Source organism: Chelon labrosus (genome assembly GCF_963514085.1).
Source record: "Chelon labrosus genome assembly, chromosome: 21".
In the NCBI taxonomy this organism is placed as follows: Eukaryota; Metazoa; Chordata; class Actinopteri; order Mugiliformes; family Mugilidae; genus Chelon; species Chelon labrosus.
Window position 1 is genome coordinate 7,395,803 of NC_140354.1, and position 23,419 is coordinate 7,419,221.

Here is a 23,419-nt window from a genome sequence, read left to right on the forward strand (position 1 = left end):
ACAGTCCAGAAACTGGCAACACAGCATTCACGCAAATACCAAACAAAACAGATTTTAAAAATTTAAAAGCTTTACATTAACCAAATATCTGAGGGTTTGTTGTGAAGTTGGGATTATTGTTACTGAGTGCAGTGCAATGAGATTTGAAGAGGTTACCTTTGAGCCTGTTTCACCTGGAGCGCCACGACCTCCGTCCGCTCCTGCACGCCCCTACAAGACACACAACCCGGTTAACATGTGCCTCTGCACAGTGTGCTTTTAACACACGATGCACACAGAAGGTTCTTCAGTGAGGAAACGTGCAATACTCAATACTCAATACGAGATATCTCACCCTTTTGCCTGGCTTTCCATTAATTCCAGGAGGACCGGGCAACCCACGTGGCCCCTACATGAGAAATGAAGAAAGCAAGACAAATGGGAAAAGGTGTGAAAAGGAAGGCAAGAGGACAAAAGGAAATCAATATTGTGACAAAAAAAGACTGGTATGATGCAGGCTAGCAGTGAGGTAGAACTGATGTCTGCACGTACGGAGGGGCCACTGTTTCCACTGTCTCCTTTGAGCCCAGAAGGACCTGGAACACCCTGCAAAATAAAAGCAAAAGATGATTACGCAGGACATTACAGAATGGCGATACAAATGTGGACTCAAACATAGCACCCAGCAAACGAAATAAAAATGTGTGGTACTAATTCTCAGTTTACTTAACAGTTTCTTTTCACAAATGAAAGCAGATAGCACAAGCAATTTGAATGCTGATCATGAATAATGATGAAAGAAGGAGAGAAGGAGAGGGTATAGAATGCAAAGTCAAGGTTAGAGGTTGGAACAGCCCCTGAGGTATGATGTAAATTTGGTCAAGGTCAGTAGTGTCTTACCAGAGGGCCTGGTCGTCCTGTCAAACCCAGCGGACCTGGAGGTCCCTTGAGTGACAGCTGAAAGAAAAACACAATTGTGTGGTTTATGTGAGCTGCTACAAGGTACCCTTTGACTGTTAATATGCAGTAATCTTCCTCATCACTGATAAATAATAAGACAACATGATGACAAAGCACGAGTTTCAGTGAAGTGCACCTGGGCCTGTTGCAGGATAGCCTGAGCTTGCGCCTCCTGGGGAGACACCACTGGCCCCTTCTGGGAATCACCTCCTCCATACTGGAACTGGTAAAAAGGAGGAGTCAGTTTCCACTGCAGGATTACCCAAATGTAAATGAAGTTCAATCACACAGCCCCCCCTTGTGGTCATGGTGCTGCACCACACTAGAAAAAAAGCTCTGTCTTTTAATAAGCATGATCATGTTTTGGTGTCTTTTAAGGTCTTACTGGTAGCATCAGCAGGGTTCCTGGAGGACCAGGGACCCCATCAACCCCAGCAAGACCAGGACGCCCCTGGGGACCCTAAAAAAAAAGAAAAGACAAGACAAGGCGTGAGCATGGACTGCATGTTCTGTATGTTTGTGTAAACTAGTATTCCTCATTTTCGCACCGATCTTTGTGGACGAAATCAAAAACACAAATACTTAAATTAAGATCAAGGTTAGAATAAGTAGTCGGGTTAATCTGTGGGAAATTAACTTTAGTAAACTAGATTTCTAGTCGGAATTTATGTATCAGTCACTGGTGAACCGATGAGTTAAAGGTTCTCATGCTGCTGCATTACCAGTAACAGATCCTGTTCTTTATGCCTTTGACTCTTACTAGTCTCTGTGTTACTGGAGGATTTGGCAGCTCTTCCTCTCTTAAACTATACCATACAAAGTCATAATTTACATGAAGTTAAATAACTATAGGTTCAGGAACAGGGCCACACCTCAAACACCCAATTACCCGCACCTGCCTCTGTAGGCACATCTAACCTCTCCTCGCCCGCTTGACCCAGTTCTCAAATCCCTCCACCCCAACCCTCTCTGTTCTCTCTTCTCCTTTACAATCTCTTTGCAGGAAGCGGGGGGGTCAAGGAGTTGATGCCTCCGGAGATATGCCCCCACCCTGAAAATCTCTCCCCGGGTTCCTACATCCAGACTCCCGAGCATCACCATCAATCGCTGTTCCATTCTCTTTCCCTTCTCTAAGACCCCTCCATCCCTTCATCCCTTTCCCCCCTCATCCCTCGACCCCTCTCATCCCATCCCCTCAACCACTCTCATCCCATCACCTAACTTTCCTCCTCTTCACATGGTCAAATAAAGTTCCTTGAATATCAAGAGGCGTGGTCTTGTTAGTGAATAAATATTTTGATGAAAATTTACTTTGTGTTATATGTCCACTAGACTGCAAACTCCTACTCTATCTCTATACAAGTACAAATGGTTCTGGAAAGAAAGATTATTTTGAATTTGTTCCCTGAAATAAGCAATATTCACACTGCATTGTTGCGTCCTTTTTTATTTCATCTTGAGAAATAAAATAGGTTCACATATTTGTTATGTATGCTGGATCTGAACCGTCAATAACTGATCAAAGTGCATACGGCGACTGAATGTGATGAGTTGGAAGCCAATGCGACCTGTATGCTAATAAACTTCCACCACAGTGTGACAAAAACCATCACCTAGAGAATCGTTCAACATGCATTGTGTGTGTGTGTGTGTGTGTGTTAGTGCGTCCCTTTGTCATGAATCGTGGACAAAAAAACTCTTACCGGAGCAATCACACACACACAAAAGAAGAAAACCGGGTCACGTATTTGTGTGCCGACATCTAAGTAAAGGGGGTCAAACTGAGGTCAGACTAACTCACTCAGCATTCAGACAGTGACTCCAGGTCATAAACCACACTCACCAATTCACCAGGATCTCCTCTGGGTCCTGGTGGTCCTGTTGGTCCTGCTGGGCCAGAGAGCCCCTGTGGAAGAAATATTCACAGAACTGAAACAATAATATTTCCATATTGTAGTTTCCAGTGAAATGATAATCACATTCTAATCTGGAAAATGATTCACATTCTTTTCAAGTAGATTCAAAATCCTTTTGTTTCCCAAATTATAATGGTCCAGAGGTAATGTCCCAACAGTAATATTTAGCATTGGAAACACCCCATTGCCCAATAACTTCAGTTTGATTTCTTATGCTGTTTATTGAAATTTGATATATGTGTATTTGGAATTTCAGTCTGGTAATACGCCATTTGGATTTCATTACGAGGCGTGTTTCAGTGGATGCAGAGCAACAAATACCTCTGTATGCAATTAGACAGTCTAACAACAAATCAGAGCCATTTGGTCCACGGCGTTCAGATGATGAGAGTGACGACATCGCTGCCACTCTTCTGTCCATCAAGGCATAAAGTGATTTGATTGGCCCGGGAAGATCTTTGCCAGAGTGTAATCTGTTCTTAACGGAGAGTCTCCAGACCGACTTTCCCCCACGCAAAATTTTTTTTAAATGTGGACGGGAGAAGTTATCTGGCTTCCAGGTTAACTTAACTCCTGCAGCCTGCTAAAATAGTTGTGTGAATGTACAGCGTATTTAGAAGTTTTCCTGCATTTTTCATGCAGCGTTCCGGAGAGATGATGAACGGATGCGTTTACGACGTGGTTGTCTGTGTATTTTCAGACAGAAGTAAAGGAATTGTTTTTAAATGTATGCACGCCTGAAAGTCCCTTTGTGTGTCCAATGTGTAGCAGATACCTCCAGATGTACATATATACACAAAAATACCATCACGCAGTCATCATTTTTTGCAGGGGTACATTTTAACAGTTTCTTGATGTCCTTTATATTAAATTTTCAACGTTTTTACTACATCAAGGCAGTTCAAATAGAACTAGCTTACCTGTGGACCTGGCAGGCCTGGGGGTCCTTGCACTAATGTACCCTGGAAGCGAGCACAGACAGAGTGTAATGTATATTAGGAGAGGATCAAGTCATCCTCCAATAGCCAATAACTAAAGCAGCTAGACTACTACTCATTAAATGCCTCCAGCAGCTCACCGGTTCAATAATAGCTGGTTCTCCCTTTTGGCCTTTCTCTGCTCTGAGGGCAGCCTGAGAAGGAGAGGGCGATGAATAGACAGATAGATTGTCAGCAATCACTTGACAAGGGCAACTGAAAACACGATCGCCCACCTGATTCCACTTTGAGATTTACCTCTACATCCCACGTCTCAGCTCTCTCTCTCTCCGCAAAGCCATACCCATCCTCGTATACTTCGTACTCCTCATACTCCGGCTCTGTGTCATTCTTGAAATCTTCGTATTCAAACATCTGTTAGTGATTTAGAAACTCCATTAGTGACATGAGTGGTAAATTAAATTATCAGTCTGTTTTTTTTTCTTTCGTCGTGAGATGAAGAAACTTCTTGTACTTGCATTAACCTACCTCATATTCAGTAACATTTGGGCCCACTGTTACTGTGGAAACTGAGAGATCCTCATAGAGGTCTCTGTAAAGGTCATCTCCATCCTCCTCCACCACTGGTTTCTTCACTGGCGTTTCCTCCTGCTGGTTAACACACATACTTAAGTGAGTCATAGCAAAGATGAACCGTGGGGCACTGAGCACGTCTCTGACGCACACAGGTGTCCCCAGATCAGGCACATTTTCTAATGTGCAACATGAATGTTAGAAAAAAAAAAAACACAGGTGGATATACGTCAAAGTGTTGGTTATCCGGGATACAAGCTGACGGGTGAGCAGTTAATCACAATGCCGGTGTGTAATTAGCTGATGGACTGTCGGATTCATGTGACAGCATGGCAGAGATTGCAACAGCAACAGAAACAGTGTGAGCTTGAAAAATTAGTTTCACATGGCAAATTAACAAAGAGACGTGAGGAAGGAGACATACAAAAATATTCACAGTTTATTGCTGGTACAGGTGTTGTGGCGATACATACTAACATATGAGGATTTAAGGATTTAACTAAGGATCTGAGCATAATATTCATCTTAAATAAATTGTAGTCCCAAGAGTCATGTGCAAAATATGCATGTATGTTCAGAAAACATATAACCACCATATTAAACGTTCTCCTTCAAAGTGCATGTTTTCTGGCAAGGATGCAGATGAGGTAATGATTAGGATGGTGTCTGTTAGTGGTGGTAAGCAACCTGAGAGGTGAGGGAGGAAAAAGAGGTGCTCATTATGGTTAGGATGAATGAGGGGAGTGATTGGTTAGAACTGTAAATCGTGGGAGGAGGTCGGTGTGGACGGTGTCTACAGGTAAATTTGTCTACCTCCTCAGTAACCTTTGACACGGGCAGTGTGCTAGGTACCACAGTGGGGGCCTCTGTTGTGACGTCGGGTTCGTGTGTGGTCATCTCCATTAACGTCTTGGCGAAGACTTCAGTGGGAGCGAGAGTTTCTAGGTTGTTGTAGATGTTTGGACTTTCTGTGGGCCAAAAAGGTTCTTGTGACTGATACTCCGGAAGTGTTGTGGACACTCTGAGGAAGCCATCCTCAAGACCTCTGTCGTCGTGTTTTTTCTTCCTGGAGCCCTTCTTGCCCTTTCCTTTGCGTTTGCCTTTGGAGCCCTTGTCTCTCTTCTTTTTGCCTTTTCTGTCCTTTTTGGAGACCTCCTCTGTTTCAGCGGGCTGGTCGCTTTGCATCAAGGTATCAAACCCGAGCAGTTGGGGATTCTTTCATGCAAAACGGGGATTGCGAGATGTCGGCGCAGGTGGGGGATGGAGAAAAAACAAACACTGTTGTGAATGAAAACACAGCAAAGGAAGTAACCTGCAACAGCAAAGTCAAACAATGCATACGGATTCTGCGACACTCTTATGGCATCAGACACCCACTGTGACTCCCACTGAGCTGGTATAAACCTAAAGCAAACATGAGATGGGAAGCAGCAAACAAATGCAACTTTACTTCCTTTTAGCCAAAGCCGGAGACTAATCTGTGTACTCCGGGGTCACCCTGTCTAAGATCCTGTAAACTTTTAGTGTGCTCTTGAAAGCAAAGAAGGGCATTGACATCCTCATTGCGTGTCAGTGATATAAAAGGCTTCTGCCTGAAAGTTATGCTGAAGGCCCAGTCTGTAAAAGCTTTCAGTTTTGGGATTGTGATCCACTTGTAAACAAGGTCGTTGTGTAAGGCAGAACGATGGGAAGTAGGTCAGTGGGGTGACAGATGTTGACGTGTTCCGGATTCAAAGCTCAGCTGTGGTTCTGCAAAAGCCAAATGGAGGACTATCGAAAATGGCCTCGCTCTACCATTAGTGAACCATCATTTGACCCTTGACCTGACACACCAAGCTGTGAGGCAACACATATGCACTCACATGCACAGATATGAGGTTATCTATACGGCCAAAAATAAACACATACAGAATGCTAAGTTAAAACAAAAAAAAGATCTTGAAACCCAGCCACACACACACACAGCTGCCTCATTTCTCCTTGTCTCTATCTTTCACACACAACCAAAGGTATATACAGTAATCCATATCTATAAGATATCCATTTATCATACACGCCTTGAGGAAAGAAGGAGCTTTTATATCATATGTGAATTATTGGCTTCTGGCTCTGTGTGGATCTGTGTGTGTCTTGCCAAAAGAACGCCTGACCTTAGAAACGCTCCACTGCTGGCTGCATTTGAAAGTAGATACTTCTGCTTTGACTGATGGCCTATTCTGTCTTCATCCCTCAAGTCTGTATTTGCAAACACTGAGGCCCTTTGGAACAGGAACTCTATTGATAGGAAAGGCTGTTTTCCTTTTATTGGTTGGCCGTGAATGAAGGCGTTTGGCGTACCTGCTTTATAGCAGCCAGAGAGACCTGACGTGAGTCCAAAAAGCAGAGGCTCATCATAAAACTTAAACCTTATTATGGAAGGCAGGACATAAACTAAAGAAACACAATAAATAAAAATGAATTCAAGTTCCCAGACCTTTGTGTTCATATAAAAAGACAAATGCTCCCTCTGCAGTTAAATATCATAACCTAAAACTGTAGAAGAAATGTATGAAGGTTTGCACATGTTTTTTCCAGTAGGCATTGCCTCTGCTTAGAGACAGTACAGACCTCCTGCAGGCCCAGAGGTTGGCTGCTGTAGGGCAAAGCTTCATCACAGTCTGGTAGGAAGTTTACACAGTAGTTAGCAGCGGCCTGGGGGTCCTCCAGAAACAGTAGCTGCTGGATATCTCCCTGTAAGAAAGCAGACAGAAATGAATCACCTGATTGCAGCAATGACAAAAACATGAGGAAGCTGCTCATGCACGGTGAAAACACATTTTGGAAAACCTTAAGTCTGAACTTGTAACAAAACACCATGGCATCATAAACACTACGAGGACAATAAACTTGGCGTTAAGCAACTCGCCTACTAGTGGTACAATTGCTACCGACTGTTGCTTCTCCGCGCTCCCATAACTACAGGAGGGGCCCCGCTGAGCGCAAGAAACAGTCAAATAGTCACACTGTCAGGAACTCTCACTTCCCATCCAGCCCTGGAGGCATAGCTAGAGTGTATATACAACATGCACAGAGACAGCACTGCTGGACCTTTCAGCACTGAGCCCAGGGCCACTTTTGACTGTAGTGGCTTTACATCAACATCACTCTTGTCTTCTGTGCACACCATAATAATATATCATTTTTTGTAGTGCTGAAAAGACTAAGATACATACATTTGTCATTATTTTTATAGGCTGAATGAAGGATAACAGTAATTTAGTAAAAAAGAAAATGCAAGCATCCCCAAAGCACGGTGTTCGATAAGGTTTTAAATTACCAACACGCTGTCACAAACACACTGCTAGGTGAAATGTTATCCAGGGACAGCTGGGCGGCAATTTGCCATAAATTAAGTTAGATTAACTGCTTGATGTTGTGGTAATTAAAGTCACAATGTAATCTCTTTAATTAGGTTTTAGCAGGCAGAGGTGAAAAAATAAATAAAAACATGTCACTTCTCCGTTGCCCGGCCACCAGCTCATACTGCATATCCTCTAATACTCTAATGCTTTAACAGCGATCTGTGCAAAAGTTCGATCCACCGTGCACAAAAATTGTCAACCTAGGAGTGACTGTTCAAACAGCAGTTAAAGGTTTAATACATCAAACACGAAAGAAGTGTTATCCACTTATCCTTTTTCTTCTTGTTTTGGCCAAAAGCCAAACGGAAACGACTGAGACAGAGAGAGCAGGAAAAAAGGAGTTAATCCAATATAATCCAATCCCAATTTGAGATCAAAGGAGATACTTTAATAAAGACGTTTTCCTGTATGTCTGGTTGGCGGGGGCTCTATTCTTTAGAAACTTATGTCTGTCACAATTGCTCATTTGATGGGGCAACAGCATCCACGGAGGACATGTGAGGAAAAGCAAAACCCTCAGTTGAATATATAACTTTCTGATGAGTCACGAGAATATTTTTCTTGAGCTCGAACGTGGGTCTGTTAAATCAGTAGTGTTCCGGCCATACCACTTTGCAAAACCGCAAGTAACTAATCCTTCTCTGAGGAGTAGTCCACTCATTTGCCATGCTCTAAGAATATCTCATCCTCTGAGCTAAATAGCTTTCTTTTGTGTTTCACAACCTTTTGTGGGTAAAGGAGCAACTGAAAGCTCACTGTAGCAAAGCAGCATCTTGACCCTACTCATTTACAACAGATGCTCACAGCTAACCAAGCATATTAACCATCATCAGGCCTTGACCAGTGTAATATGATTCCTCTGTTTGTTTGGCAAGCTGATATTGTGCTAAGCGCTCAAAATAAAGCTACCCTTTAATGATACGCTTAACAAGGCATCGTTTCAACATGTCAAGAACAATGAGCCAAAATATCCCGTTCTAACTGAGATCTGAACCTCCTAACAAACTAGATCTTATCTGAGCAGTGAGCATGTTGGGGGCTCACAGCAGCCGTGAAAGATCACAGCTGAACTTTATGTTTGCTTTACTGCAACTGTAAGCAGTAAAGCGTGTTGAGTTTGAACACCAAATTTCAGCAATCATTTGTACGCAATCTGGAAGCAATAGAGACATTAGTGGCTGACCACAGTCCTCATGCTCCCACGCTCAGCTCCCATGTTGGGAGAACTGGGCCGGAACACTTGCCTCCTCCCCAGAACCAGGGCCTGGGAACAAATGCCCAGAGGTCAGAAAGTGTCATTTCTCTCCCCATGGTACCAGCATCACCCGAGGCCCACGACACTGATGCTTAAATATAGTGTAAACGGCCAGACATACTGTGTGTAAATACCTGCGGCTATGACTATATTAATGCAAATTGTAAATCTCATATCCTATCATCGGTTTTACCAATGAAAAAATCATTTAGACTCGTTTAGGCAGATTAAATGAACTGCAAAGTTTCATACTCATGAGTCAGTCGTAAAAGAGCGCACGGGCCGAAGTAAAGCGTTCATCTGATAAACAGACAGTCTGAGGGGTATTAGTCATCACCACAAATTGGGTATCATCATCACATCGCTTGACTTGAGAAGATAAATAAGGGCATGGGAGCGTTTTGGGAGCAAAGCCAAGGATTAAAGGGTCGCCACTGCTGCCGAAACGGGAAATTTACAGAGCCCACAAGGAGACACATTTCTTAACTGAAGTGGGATATAAAGTGATTTAGTTCTGTATTTGAGAGGAAAGGGTAGGGATGGAACGGAGAGTAATTTACAGCATAGGAGGGGCAAATAAGGTTAAACTAGGGCATAAAGAAGGTGAAGATATACTGTGTTGACGGAGTTGGGATGATTGACCACACATGCAAAAACAAAAAAATATCCAAAAGCTGTAGGTCTTCATTGTCAGAACCAAGGACATCTGTTTCTCTTGGTGAAAGTGAAGATGTGTGAGTTTTCTGTCTATTAGGCCAATAGGGACCTTCCTTCCACTTTCTTAATGTTTAAATAGCCAGCAGTCTGTTCCTTCTTACGAACCGTGGGCTATTCTTGGGACACCAAGGGACGGCTGGATAACAAGAGGCTTGTTTCTCTGAACTTGACTGTATACCTCGTCCCTCAATATGAGACCAAATATCTTCAGTCTAATTTCTTTCTTGCTCCATGGCTGAGCAGGCACAAACCCCTGAGGACATAGCAGGGGAAGGGGTTTGAGCTGAGCTCCATTTCATGCCGTGGGTGAGAGATTTAGAGTGGAGCCTCACTGGGAATGACAATGGAGCATTTGTTGCATATTGTCATGGGAAGCACAGAGAACGACTTTTGGCTATAAAGGTTACGGCCCTGATAAAGAGACAGCGGAACAACTCAGTCACTCTTTGCATGTCATTTCTCCATGCATGTTGATGCACCATGTGTTTGTTCCAGTGATATTACAAGGACTGAAAAAGTGCACTTCAAAAAAAAAAAAAGGAAAATCTCCGATGTGCTGCTGAAACTGCTTAAGCCATAATTATCTGAGATAAATAGAGGGTGAGTCACGGCCATCACAAGCCTTGACCAAACTAATTACACAGTCAAGCGTGTTCCTTGATGTTTAAATGCTCTCTTGGCCATTTAAAGTCGCATCAAAATACCTATAGCCAACAAATCTATACTGGCCAATTCAAAAAACAAAGAGATTGTGTCATTTCTTGTTTTGCAAAGGAAACACTGAGACCAGGCCTGTCTGAACAGGACACCCCCTCCTTCTAAGTCCATCCTGAACACGTCTTTTTCCCCTATTTCCCCCCAGTGCTTTTTTCCTGCAGCACTTTTTTTACGTGGTGGTGGTGAGGGGGGGGGTCATCACCCTGTAGTCTCTGCAATCTTAAACATTCTTAAAAGCAGCTTCAAGGTCAGGGAAACAGATTCCAAAGCACTGACACAAATACTGTTTGTAATGTCACGTTGTAATAATGTGTAATGTATATACTAAATAAAATTAGGTATAAGGGAATTCACGTTATAAAGAGATGCCCTTTTCTCCAAAATTAAGCATAGCATATTCTGAAATTTAGTAATCTAATAACAAGTCAACATGGCTGACAACTGGCTGACAAGGGATCTAAAACATATTTAGCTACAGAAACATTCAAGTGAGCAGTAGGAGGGATAAAAGGGGGTGAATCTGGTCAAAGATATACAGGGGACTTGTTTTCACCATTTGTCCACCTCGATAAATAAATGCCAAAAGAACGGACACTTGCTGGCGATTAACTGCATTCTTTTAATACATGTATTTGCATAAACAGGACCCACTGATGCTTTGTATACCCAAATAAAGCAACTGATGATCTATTTTAAGACTTCAAGAGCGCCCTACCTCAAATACATCTTCGTCCAGCAGCCGCGTCCCGAACACCGTGACCCCTGCCGTGCTGACGACAGCATCGTCCCCTCGCAGCAGATCCAGAGTCTCTACCCTCTGACAGTCCAAGTAAAGGGTCACAGTTTTGTCCTGCACACTATATGCTATCCTGTGCCATCTGAAAGAACACACAGTGAGGGTTAACAGAGAGTCCAGCCTTCAGGGGGGGCTTGGGGAGTATTATTAAGAACTCTGCAGTGGAGTCTGGAGTTTGAGGTCAGCAGAATCAGCATCGCGAAGTGCATTTTCACGCCTCGTTCAAGCCAAAGCAGACCAGCAGTGCCTTCGAGTGCGAGAAACTGTGAAAAATTGATTTCCTTATCTCTGACCGGGTCAAATTATTGCATCGCCCAGTCCACAACCGTCTTATTCCCTTTAAGGGCAGTTAAGGATATGCAGACTGAATGAGGTGTATGATCTAGACTGCAGAAATGTGATGTCAAGGATTGGGAAAATTAAACCATGTACTGTGACTGTAATATCAGTTACACAGTGCCGGCAGATCTGATATTTTAAACAAACACATCTGCTACACTGTGCTTTCTAATCCACAGGACAGCTGTTTTATTATTATTTAGTTTAATGGATAGGCCATCAGACTACCCACTTTCCATCAGCCAGGTTTATCTTCTTGAAGATAGGGTACATCTCTGGGGTGGGCTGCCCGTGCTGGTCCTCATACAGGAAGACAGGCGACCGGCCCACTTCGAGCCCCAACTGCTGCACACCCTGGTCGTCGTACACCGATAGCAGGAAGAACTGGGAGGCCTTTTTGGCTCGGATGGTAGTCATCAGCGAGAAATTCTCAGGAAATTTGGAATCTGAGGAGAGGAGAGGAGAGGAGAGGAGAGGAGAGGAGAGGTTATACAAGATAGAGCACAGCAGGGAGTAGATATTTTTATAACATGCAGACACCACCCGCTGCTACTGAGACGTAAGTAAAGACAATAATGAAGAGAAATATTGCCCATGAAAGCAGCGAGCACCCAAGAGCAGGGATAAAGAGATGTCAGTCACGTTTCTGAAGATTTTAGTGACATAAAAGTGACACATTTGGAAATCCCCAAGCATTCCACTGCCGGACGGGACTGAAAGGCTGCCCTGTACGTCATCCTTTAGAAAGTAAGTTCAATACCAGGGAAGAGTTGCTTGGTGGGAGCACTGAGCTGAATCTTTTTGATCTTGTAGGCCAAGTCCGTCTCCTCGGCGCCCCTCCTGCTGCTGCAAAGGCCAGCCTCCAGTGACACCCCTTCCATGTTGTCTGACAGCTCCAGCCCTCGCAGTACATCAATGGGATCAGCTGGGAATGGAAAGAAAGAAAAAAATAAATCAGTGGCTCATTGTTACCTAGCAGCAAGAAGGAGTATTATCTTCTATAATTCCATGCTAACAGACAGGCTAATTTAGTCTCTTTAAGCAAGTTGTTGTTTACACACTTTTCTTCTTTTTATTTCCATTTATATAAAGAACTATAAAAGTAACTTCTGACTGGGTGGAGCTTGTGGTAGACGGCGGCAGAAATGCTTTTAGCCTTGTCAGTTTTAACACTTGAAAGTCTGCTAGCGTGATGGCTCTTCCCTGTCTAGCTCTGTTAAGTGCCGGTTGTTATTGAGCTGAAGAGCGGGGTTTAGTGCGGCTGGAAGCTGGTTTTAAAGCGCGGAGCCTTCCTGTTTCCTCGCAGTCGGAAGAGACGAGCCCCTCTGAGATGTGGCGGCAGGTGGCCGGGCTTCTGTGGCAGTTATTATAGGATAGGGGGTGGTGCATTACCTAACCCATAATCCTGGTGCAGCACACCTGACAGCTGACACCTGCACACTGCTCAACCTGCAGCGCCCAGCAACACTTCACGTTCACCGGGGACTCGTGTATTCTAAACAAGTCAGCTGGTTTAGTATTAAACATTGCAAAATAAATTTCGGAATGTAGTAGGATCGTTTTATACGCCTGTGCAAAACCCCCTTATCTCAGGTGTACTTTCCAAAAGTACATATATATATAAACATGAGACAGAATGAGGCAGTTTGCTGGATCAGATCTCAGAGATCAGATCAAGAGAAATTCTCGAAACATTGATTTATTGATTCTTACTTGAAAGCAAGCAGGAATACCAGTGTCTCCACTTGTCAAGACAAATTTTTTCCCCCTAATATATTCATTGCCAAATTATGCGCATTTGCACAGCAACTGTTGCCCCCGTGGATGCGAGGTTTCTCCCATTACAATGAGCCTATGCTTCATTTGCAGTCCACTGTTCATGTTATTAGATGTTCTGCTGATAAAGTGCTGCCGTGAGCATTAGCCAGGACCAGAGCTTTGTGTGCAGCCGGTCTCCCACCAGCTGCTAGAGAGAGCCACTCAGCACTTAGGCACTCAGGACGCCGAAATGAGGATCCTAAACCCAAATTGCCTCCTGTAGCCGTCGCCCCTCTGACAGAGCTTGCCTTTTATTCTCCTTGTTAATTAAACATGTGGAGAGACAGAGCTTGCAGAAAAAAAAAGCACTGACTTACATTTTATGGCGTTATTAGTTAGCACAGCAGACGTTGTTTATTCAAAGCAGCTTTGAGAGTTTACCCTCTTCGTCCCCTGGCATGGAAACGGGGTAAAATTGGCTTGAATAATGGAAAAAACAAAGGACAGATGTAAAGGGATTTAAGACTTCACGGCCTAAACTTTTAATTTATACAGAAACTAGCCACATAAAAGAAATATCTGCAGATGTTACTGGGTTCTAACAACTGAAGCCTTGGTGTTATAGTACAAGTGACACTAATAAATGTGAACCCACACAAAGTTACTGGATGACTTTAAGGTCCGCTCTATTCACCGTGACAGAAAACCAAGAACTAAATGTCAAGGGCTAAGATGTAACAGATGTAACACCCACAGTTGGATCTAAAAAATACGACAGGACCCTGGCATTATTTTCTTTTACACACTTTTGAGCTGTATTCATTCTGTTTTCATGAGTTTCATTGAAATTCTTCAAGTTCAATAATCTGACAATGCTGTTCAAACTTCCCGCAAAGTGAGTAGCTCAACTTCATGGCCTTTACTTCACCAAAAAAGAATAACCCTTGAACACCCTGACTGTACTAGACTGCTTCTGCTCATGCAAAAACCATTTAGCGAAAGATACGGCGCTCTTGTAGTTCTTGTAGCTAAAGGTTCAGTCTTGCATGTTGTAATTTAATCTCCTGTGCGAGGACTTTATTGCTAACAAAAGTTTACTTTGCACTTTGCATCACGTCCAGGATCTAATCCCTTGTGTTTGTATTTCCCTGTACTGTTAGGAGTGCCTCTGTCTTCGTCTGATCCCGAGTGAGCTCTTTATAGCTCTGCTGTGGCCATGTCTGATTCCTGAACTCTAAATCAATTTCCTTTAGAATAGCAAAGTTTAAAGTTTGTTTTTTAGTCAAAGGTCGCAATCCAATACACATTCTCCCTCTCTCTCTTCCTCTCTGTCCCGGTCTGTTCTGCTCTTTCACATGCTCCTGCGCAGAAAAGAAGAGAGGTCACAAGGCCTTGATGTTTGGAACGGTCCAAATAATGTTCTAAACTAAAGCAACATGAGTTTAATTATACGGGATTCTTGAGTCTCCATGAGCCCATCCAGAACAGCACCTGACAAAATGACTGTAATACAAGCTAACTGAATTAACTTTTGAGCAGAATTATTTCATTCAAGCCATCCAAATATGATTGGTCAATGCACCCCTTGATCCGCATAAAGAAGATCTTTGCCTTTGAGTTTTGGAGCTAACTATTGCCCAACCCCAACATGTTCCAGCATTCGGTGGCTGACAGGGGACTCTTGACATCTGACACTCACCAGACAGCAGAGAGCAGTCGAAGTGCACAACAATGCCACAGGGAGAAAATTGAGACAAGCAACAGAAACTCCTTCAAAAAAATTTTTTTTTAAAAATCCAGAAAAGTGCAGGGAATAATAGGCATCCCACACCCGGATATGCAAAATAATCTACAAAGGCTTGGTAAGCCGATTCAGAGGATGTGGGGAAAAGCTGCACAGGCAGTGGATTCAACCCAAATAGTTGCTGTTACCACATTAAAAGCAAGTTAGATACAAGAATGGCCTGTCATGTTTCTATGGAGTGTTCCTTATTTCACAATTTCACCACAACTAATCTAGCATGACGAAGACAACCCAGCACACTGGAAGGTCGCCATAGTATCTCTGGATCCAATCCATCAAAAAAATGTTATCTGTGGGCTTTGGATCCATTTATATCACCTTGATGTATGCAAATTCTTGGAGCTCCTTCACCTGTCCCGCAGCCCTGACTGTCTGAACAGGTTTTGCTTGCATCTCATTAGGCTTTGAAGTGATCATGTCCTTACCTCAAATTATGTTACCTCTAGAGAGACTCAGATGAGCTGAAGAAAGTAAGTCGTTTGGAACGGGGCTACTGATATACAAAACTGTCTGCTCCAGTTATATATAAAAAAAAGAAATATGCCTCAACATCTTTGAAATACACTATATTACCAAAAGTATTCGCTCACCCATTCAAATGATCAGAATCAGGTGTTCTAATCACTTGGCCTGGCCCCAGGTGTATAAATTCAAGCACTCAGGCATGCAGACTGTGAAACAAGACATTTGTGAAAGAATGGGCCGCTCTCAGGAGCTCAGTGAATTCCAGCGTGGAACTGTCATAGGATGCCACTTGTGCAACAAATCCAGTCGTGAAATTTCCTCGCTCCTAAATATTCCACAGTCAACTGTCAGCTCTATTATAACAAAATGGAAGCGTTTGGGAAAAACAGCAACTCAGCCACGAAGTGGTAGGCCACGTAAAGTGACGGAGAGGGGTCAGCGGATGCTGAAGCGCATAGTGCAAAGAGGTCGCCGACTTTCTGCACAGTCAATTGCTACAGAGCTACAAACTTCATGTGACCTTCAGATTAGCCCAAGTACAGTACGCAGAGAGCTTCATGGAATGGGTTTCCATGGCCGAGCAGCTGCAGCCAAGCCACACATCACCAAGTGCAATGCAAGGCGTCGGATGCAATGGTGTAAAGCACGCCGCCACTGGCCTCTAGAGCAGTGGAGACGCGTTCTCTGGAGTGATGAATCACGCTTTTCCATCTGGCAATCTGATGGACGAGTCTGGGTTTGGAGGTTGCCAGGAGAACGGTACATTTCAGATTGCATTGTGCCAACTGTGAAATTTGGTGGAGGAGGAATTATGGTATGGGGTTGTTTTTCAGGAGCTGGGCTTGGCCCCTTAGTTCCAGTGAAAGGAACATTGAATGCTTCAGGATACCAAAACATTTTGGACAATTCCATGCTCCCAACCTTGTGGGAACAGTTTGGAGCGGGCCCCTTCCTCTTCCAACATGACTGTGCACCAGTGCACAAAGCAAGGTCCATAAAGACGTGGATGACAGAGTCTGGTGTGGATGAACTTGACTGGCCTGCACAGAGTCCTGACCTGAACCCGATAGAACACCTTTGGGATGAATTAGAGCGGAGACTGAGAGCCAGGCCTTCTCGACCAACATCAGTGTGTGACCTCACCAATGCGCTTTTGGAAGAATGGTCAAAAATTCCTATAAACACTCTCCTCAACCTTGTGGACAGTCTTCCCAGAAGAGTTGAAGCTGTAATAGCTGCAAAAGGTGGACCGACATCATATTGAATTCTATGAGTTAGGAATGGGATGGCACTTCAGTTCATAGAATGAGTAAAGGCAGGTGAGCGAATACTTTTGGTAATATAGTGTATCATCGAATCTCTGTGGAGTGATGACTCAGAGTGGTTTCCAATAACACCTAAAGGTCAGAGTACTTGGAAAGGGGCTAAAACTTCCAGCAATTTCACAGGCATCCAGTCACAGCCACAGCTGAGAGCATGAGATTAGTAGGAAGGTACATAATAATGCACAAACATAAACTGACATTTCCTCCTTTTCTTCTCATGCTCTTATCTAAGATACAAGCATGCGACAGTGACAGACAGAAAGGAGCCGAGCACTCAGCTCACAGATTGAGCTCTATCGCCTGTAAAACGCCTCCGAACAGTTTATATCTGTGTGTCTTCTCTGGCTATGTGACACTTGACACAGTCTCTCCATGCCCCGTGGTCACACAGCTCAGCGCAATTTCAGTCATACGTGGACATAATGTGTTCTCTGTATTTCAACAATGTCCCAAAAGACATTCTTCATGACTCACACCACCTACACTCCCAGCCCTGCCCGAACATACCCCTCTCTCACACACAGTACTACACTGTCAGAGTCTGGGAGATGGGGGAATTTTAGGAGGGAAATGAAGCCAAAAGGGAATCTGGGCAGTGAGAACTTCCCATAGTATTTTGGGCCACACCCTAAGATGAGCAGAGGAAAAAGAGCTGACATTTGATCGTTGAATTACTATCTGGAAACGTGCTCAGGCCTTATAATAAATAATGTCTAAACAATACGTGACGATATGCTGAACATTTGCACATCCAACAGAAATACACAGCCAGTATCTGTTGAGAGCAAATAAGACTTAAAAAACTGAAGCCATCCTTCAGGAAGCATAAAAAATGTGACAAGCTGGAAAAAGGCAGTGCTTAACACTGATAAACCAGATGAAGAGGCTGAATAAATCGAGACAAATGCTGTCCCAGGCTCTGAGAGGAGCAAGTTTTAATCTAATTAGGGCTGGGTGCGACCTTTTGTCTGGGTCGCGATTGTGTGCAGACAAGAACATCACTAGGTGGGAAGAGCTGATACATACTGAGCAGATCAAAATTTAAACACACGCTCAGACAAATATGATTAATAATGTGATGATACACTGTTTGTATATAGCTCAGCAACGGGCTACACAGAAGGGGGAAAAGCCATTTTGGATGTCTGCCCTTATCGAAAATTTCTCTCTGAATCACTATCAGTTTGTGTGACAGTTACTTTGATCCTTTGCTTATCAACAGGGGTAATTCAAACACTGCAAAGCACACAGCAAATATCAGCGACAAAGGCACATGTATTGTAACGTTGAGACAAAGCATGAGTTGGTTTGAGAGATCGCTGTAAGTAAAAGACAGACAGAGATGCTGCTTGTATCATTTGCATGCGCTTTTCTGGTTAAGTCTGCTTCACTTTAGGTGCAAGTCAGGCCAACGCTCTTGCAGATAACTGCAGGGCATATTTTTATTTTTTTTTAACATATTCTGAGGAGTAATGTGTTTGGAAGTCATATGAATATTCATAGGAAACTATGAAAGCAATGATGAAACTCACCAATGGGAGCTAAAATCTTAATTCTTTGATCCACTGTTATAATAAAAACATTATTAAAATGATTTGGCTTGTTCACAGGGATGCGGGTCTGCGGCTAATGCTAATCGTTTTAATTTTTTTTTGGTGTCAAAACAACAGAAATCTGGTGCAATGTGGTTAGTCATTTCCTTCCGCTTCACTACAGCGCCACATTCTTCAATCTCCATAGTTTGTTCAGCCCGTGTTTGCTCACAGCATGCAAGGCCAACAGGCCAAAAGCTGCTGGGCCCATGGAGAAAACACCTGCCCCTCAAGGCCCCTGACTGGACACGCACTCGGCACAACACGTACAGAAACACACTCGTGAGGACTTTCTGTGACTGCAGTAAATCCATTCCCCTAACAATAATCTCCGCTGCATGCCTAACATTAGCCCTTAACCTAGTCTGACCCAATTTCTAATCACTAAACTTCCTTAAAGAGCTAAGGGGGATAGGAGGCCCTCGGCAACAAAAATGAATGCAATGGACATGAGCATACACAGAAGAGGATTATCTAGATATAAACAAACACAAGACCAAGCCCACTCAGGTTTCGAGCCCAAGCTGCCATTTAGTCTCTCAGACATAACACTGAGGCAGCTGTTATGGAGTGTAACCAGAGTCGCCATAATCAAAGCATGACATTTTAAGTAACACATTCACGCACCGAGTGTGATGCAGATATATACACGTCATTCTTAAAGGACACTTGAAAAAAGAGCCATGTTTTTTTCGTGAGTCTACACACAGGCTCTCTTACCACTGTGACCTCTGCTGAGATGTGCACGTGATGGACGAGGATTACGACGAGACTTTTCTGAGGCTCGTGAACGGAGATAAAGTGGCAGATGACATGCAAGGGGACACTGCAAATGAGTCAGTTCCTCTGATGTCTGCTCATTGCAATTCCACAGGAAGCATCTCCATCTAGTCCCGCGGAAAGCTGCTTGGAGCGTCCAGCGATCAGAAACACAGAGCCGTGGGTGCCTGAGGGGAGGGGAGTTCCTGGAAGCCAGATGTGCGTTGAACACTATAGATTGCACTTTGGCGCCACGAAATGTTTAAGCATCGTTTCTACATATTAAAGACTTGGGGGAGTTCCAAACAGCCTCATCAAAAAGCCTGAGATGCAGTTTGATGTGACACTTGCAGTATCAGCAACTAGGGACAGACATCAGCACATTTGAGACTTTTGATGTTTAATGTTTCCATTAGAATAACGCAAAGTCAAATAAAAAAGACACTGTAACCTTCATTAAAGGTTTCTGTTCCTGTTCCCCGTGTTGCAAAATACAGTTGCTTCGTTTCATTTATTTTCATTTGCCTCTAATTTGTTGCTGGATCAAAGGCAAACAAAGCTGGCTGTATTCCTTTGGGAGTCTAGTGCAGGATTGGCAAGATGACAGGATCAAACGGGACACAGCGAGGGGGCTGTATGCACAATTTCCCACCATCACAGAACAAGTAAAGGATAAGGAAGGGTCTAAGCAGCAGGAGAGAGATGATGTAAACGAAGAGATAAGGCATACACAATAAAAACAAACCCTGCCATATTCCCGGGTTTTTCATTGAATCAAAAAGGAAAAGAAGGAAATGGAACCTTAACAAAGAGAAAGTGTTGAGGGAAAAGAACAGAGGGTTCTAAATTAAACTAATTGTGCACGTGTGCAAGAATGTCTCACTTCCTGTCAGCAAATATGACTACAAAGTACTCTCTCATCTCTCGAACACACACAGAAAGCATATGGGAAAACATTCTTTGACTGTAACACACACTCAAGGAGGCAAACATTCACAGGCTCGGAAACACAAACGCCTTATCGGCCACGTGCACGTATCGAAGAGCGCCATATCTGCAGCAGCATATGTCCTGTGCACTTTTAAATCGTCTCAGCCTCTCACTTCACAGGCCCTCATTAAAGAGCAGCAGACACCACAGCCACTGTGCCACTTGAATCGGATTAAGTCGGTTGGCTCGCTTCCTCCTGCCATCATTTTATTTCAGCCAATGAATTCCATCACATCCTGCCAGACTTAAAGTGGGTGCATGTGGAAAGCCACGAGTGAAAATGAATCTTTAAGCGCGTCTGATGACCACAGGGTTAACGCCTGGTGTCGAGGCATGTCACCCCCATGAGGGAGTCTCTTAAGTGCAGCACCTGCAAGGAAGTACTCTGCACCAGTTGAAGATACTCTGACATGGCCATAGGGCAAAGAGACCCAGGTGGAGGGACAGATAGCAGAGGGCCAAATGACATGCAATATGTACTCATGAACTGGCTGTAAGCCTGCCGGCCATCTTGGCAACGAAGAAGTCTTCAAATGGGTTCAGCACTTCCTGAACAACTTTGAAAGTTCATCAAATGTGGACGCCAGAAGTGATGGAGCAGATGCAGCTGCACTCCACTACTCTTAGTAGTGTAACCGGGTGTCTTAGTTACTGTGTAAAGTATTACCTGAGCCAGCAGCCTGCAATAAAACATGTCAAATATACAAGTGTGCCAGAATAATCATGATGACTAAGGCCGTGAGAGCGTTAGTGCTAAGAACTATGTGAGCTGACGGCACATTAAACAGATCCATGACAGGAATTTTAATCTACTCAGTTCTTTCAGTGTTCGGCCATTCACCTCTTTCTCAAGCCAACGTTAAACCCTTTCACAGTAAACCGACGCCGGTCACAAGCAAACTCTAACATGACATCACAGCCTGCATCTTCTGAGGTCCATGTCTTAAATCACACCTGAGCCAGGGAGGTTAGATTCAAACCTCTGAAATACCTTCAATCAAAATGCAACCAGAGCGAGAAAAGCTGAAACAATCAAGTTGTACTCCTTGTGCCATGACGCTGTTAATCAACATGTATGTAAATGCAAAGGATAGATCTGTTCTGATACGTTCCAGCAACTTGCAAAAGTAATTATAAGCCCAGCCTGAAGCGACTCAATAGGACAAGTAGGAGCATCACTAAAACATTGACGCAGATTCAAATTACAGATAACAGCCTTACGCACCATAATCCAGAGTGAATCCAAACTGCTTTATGCTTTTACGCTAATAACTTCTGTTGGCTGGCGGCCCAGAGATGAATAAATGTGCATGGAGAAAAGTCGAGGAAACTTAGACAAAGGGCAAAGTGCGTGATTCAGACTGCACAAGGCACCTCCGCAACTTTTAGCGACATATTTGAGCATCTACACCACCTGGTCATTATTAAACTGCCAGTGTTCAACTAAATATACTTTACCAGCTTGTGTCGCAGTCACGTAAAGCAGGACAAAAAGAAACAGATCTATCCTCCTGCGCGACCTGGTCCTTATTAAATGGTCCATCTTTCAAAGCCGGGGACCCCCGTCTGCTTCCAGCACCCAGAACTTTATGCTGCAGAAGTTCTATTTGCCGGAACTAGGCAGCCATGCGGGGAGAAAAGGAGAGAGCCCGGTCTGCTGCTTGGTTGTTGGAGATGTTTTGTTGTGGTGGCTCCCCTCAGTTTTGCTCTGTCCCTCTCATTCAATTTCTCCCTCTCACCATCACTCCCTCCCTCCCTCCCTCTGTTCCCCTCCTCCGCCTCTTCCCTCCCACACGACGGCGTCCTGGGACGCATGGGTGAGCGGTGCGCGCTCAGAGGGCTCCTTCATAAATCACGTTTATTACTCGCGGTAATTTGTTAAGTCTCACTTCTTAGAGGTTGCCATTAGCCGTAGATGCGATGTGGAGGCTCTTACCTGGTAACCTGTCAATTCACAGTGTTTTGTAGAGCTAGACTACTGGCTGATACTTGAAGATGGAGACAACTGAATTATGTTATCCACCGAAACTGAAACCAAGCCATAGGACAGCTAAGATACAAGATGTCAACCATAATTAGAATAATAAGATGATGATGATGCAAAACAAAACAAAACTTTTTTTTAATTCTTTTTAATTTATATTTAAGTCTTGTTATGCAGCCAACAGCTTCTCAGATTTACTGTGCAGGTCCCTTTCCTGCATAATTTCAAACTGGAGGATGAACCCGAGCTTCAGACTTCACATCAATAGCAAGGCTCAGATAAACCTCCTGACCTAACAACACTCCCGACCGGTTCAGGTTAAGGTTTTTCCTGAGCGGGGCAGATTATCTCCACCATCACTATACTCTCATCCCAGCATCAGCTGTAATGTGTGTTCAGGCTGGAGCTTGAACACACTGCGAGGCTGGAGGCTGAATTCTCTCGGGTTAGAGGTTGCTGACAGATGAGAGTCGGTCTGATTAGTTCAGGGCCAGGCACACCTGGCTGAAAAACACCACTCCAAACAATAAGTTGTATAATTGCTAACGCCCAAACTTTAATTTTACTGGACCACCCCGCCCTTGTAAAAGTGTCTAATCGACCAGGAAGTAGACAGTCTCAGTTTAAACCAAACAGAAACACACATTCTTCTTTATCCTCACAAAATATTAAACAGTTTTTTCATCATTTCAATTGAGCTGACATAAAACATCAAGAAATAAATATTATTTTTACGAGTATATTGCTGACAGGAGCGTGAAATATAACTGACTGGGCCTCCTCACCTATAGTCTGATACTGCAGGTGATATCAGGCCCAATCATCTGTCAAAGCTTGAAACTATATTGTGCCGATCTCCTGTGGAATCCGAACACAGTCCTGCCAGAAATATAATTAAGTCAAAGACAACTGCATTCAGTCGAGGCATGCTCTGAGATTAGACTTGTGAAGACCTTGTCTAACTGGAAAATTACCAAAGATAACGTTTCTGAAGTCCAAGCTGCAGCAGGCTCTTGTAAATTAACTGGCAGATGAACTCCCAGGGACCACTCAGAGAAAAGGAGCCAAATCAGAATGTCTCCTTAGGGAGAAGAGTTCAAACCGCAGAGAGAAGATGACGATAACTCTGTCTCTCTCTCTCGTCTTCATTC

The 23,419-nt window shown here is 43.7% G+C and overlaps 1 protein-coding gene across 1 annotated transcript in view; it reads right to left on the reverse strand.

Moving 5' to 3' along the window:
• col5a3a (collagen, type V, alpha 3a) overlaps nt 1-21,992 on the reverse strand; it is a 44,692-nt gene extending 22,700 nt beyond the window's left edge. The window contains exons 1-17 of the mRNA XM_084570018.1: nt 21,743-21,992; nt 12,352-12,516; nt 11,824-12,037; nt 11,172-11,334; nt 6,974-7,096; nt 5,180-5,581; nt 4,322-4,444; nt 4,091-4,207; nt 3,934-3,987; nt 3,776-3,817; nt 2,783-2,845; nt 1,325-1,399; nt 1,076-1,162; nt 880-936; nt 532-585; nt 335-388; nt 157-210 (exon numbers count right to left, since the gene is read on the reverse strand). Of these exons, the coding sequence (XP_084426144.1) occupies nt 157-210; nt 335-388; nt 532-585; nt 880-936; nt 1,076-1,162; nt 1,325-1,399; nt 2,783-2,845; nt 3,776-3,817; nt 3,934-3,987; nt 4,091-4,207; nt 4,322-4,444; nt 5,180-5,581; nt 6,974-7,096; nt 11,172-11,334; nt 11,824-12,037; nt 12,352-12,516; nt 21,743-21,827 (1,932 nt within the window). The 5' untranslated portion in view covers nt 21,828-21,992. The remainder of the gene's footprint in view (nt 1-156; nt 211-334; nt 389-531; nt 586-879; nt 937-1,075; nt 1,163-1,324; nt 1,400-2,782; nt 2,846-3,775; nt 3,818-3,933; nt 3,988-4,090; nt 4,208-4,321; nt 4,445-5,179; nt 5,582-6,973; nt 7,097-11,171; nt 11,335-11,823; nt 12,038-12,351; nt 12,517-21,742) is intronic.
• Between the last annotated feature and the right edge of the window lie 1,427 nt (nt 21,993-23,419).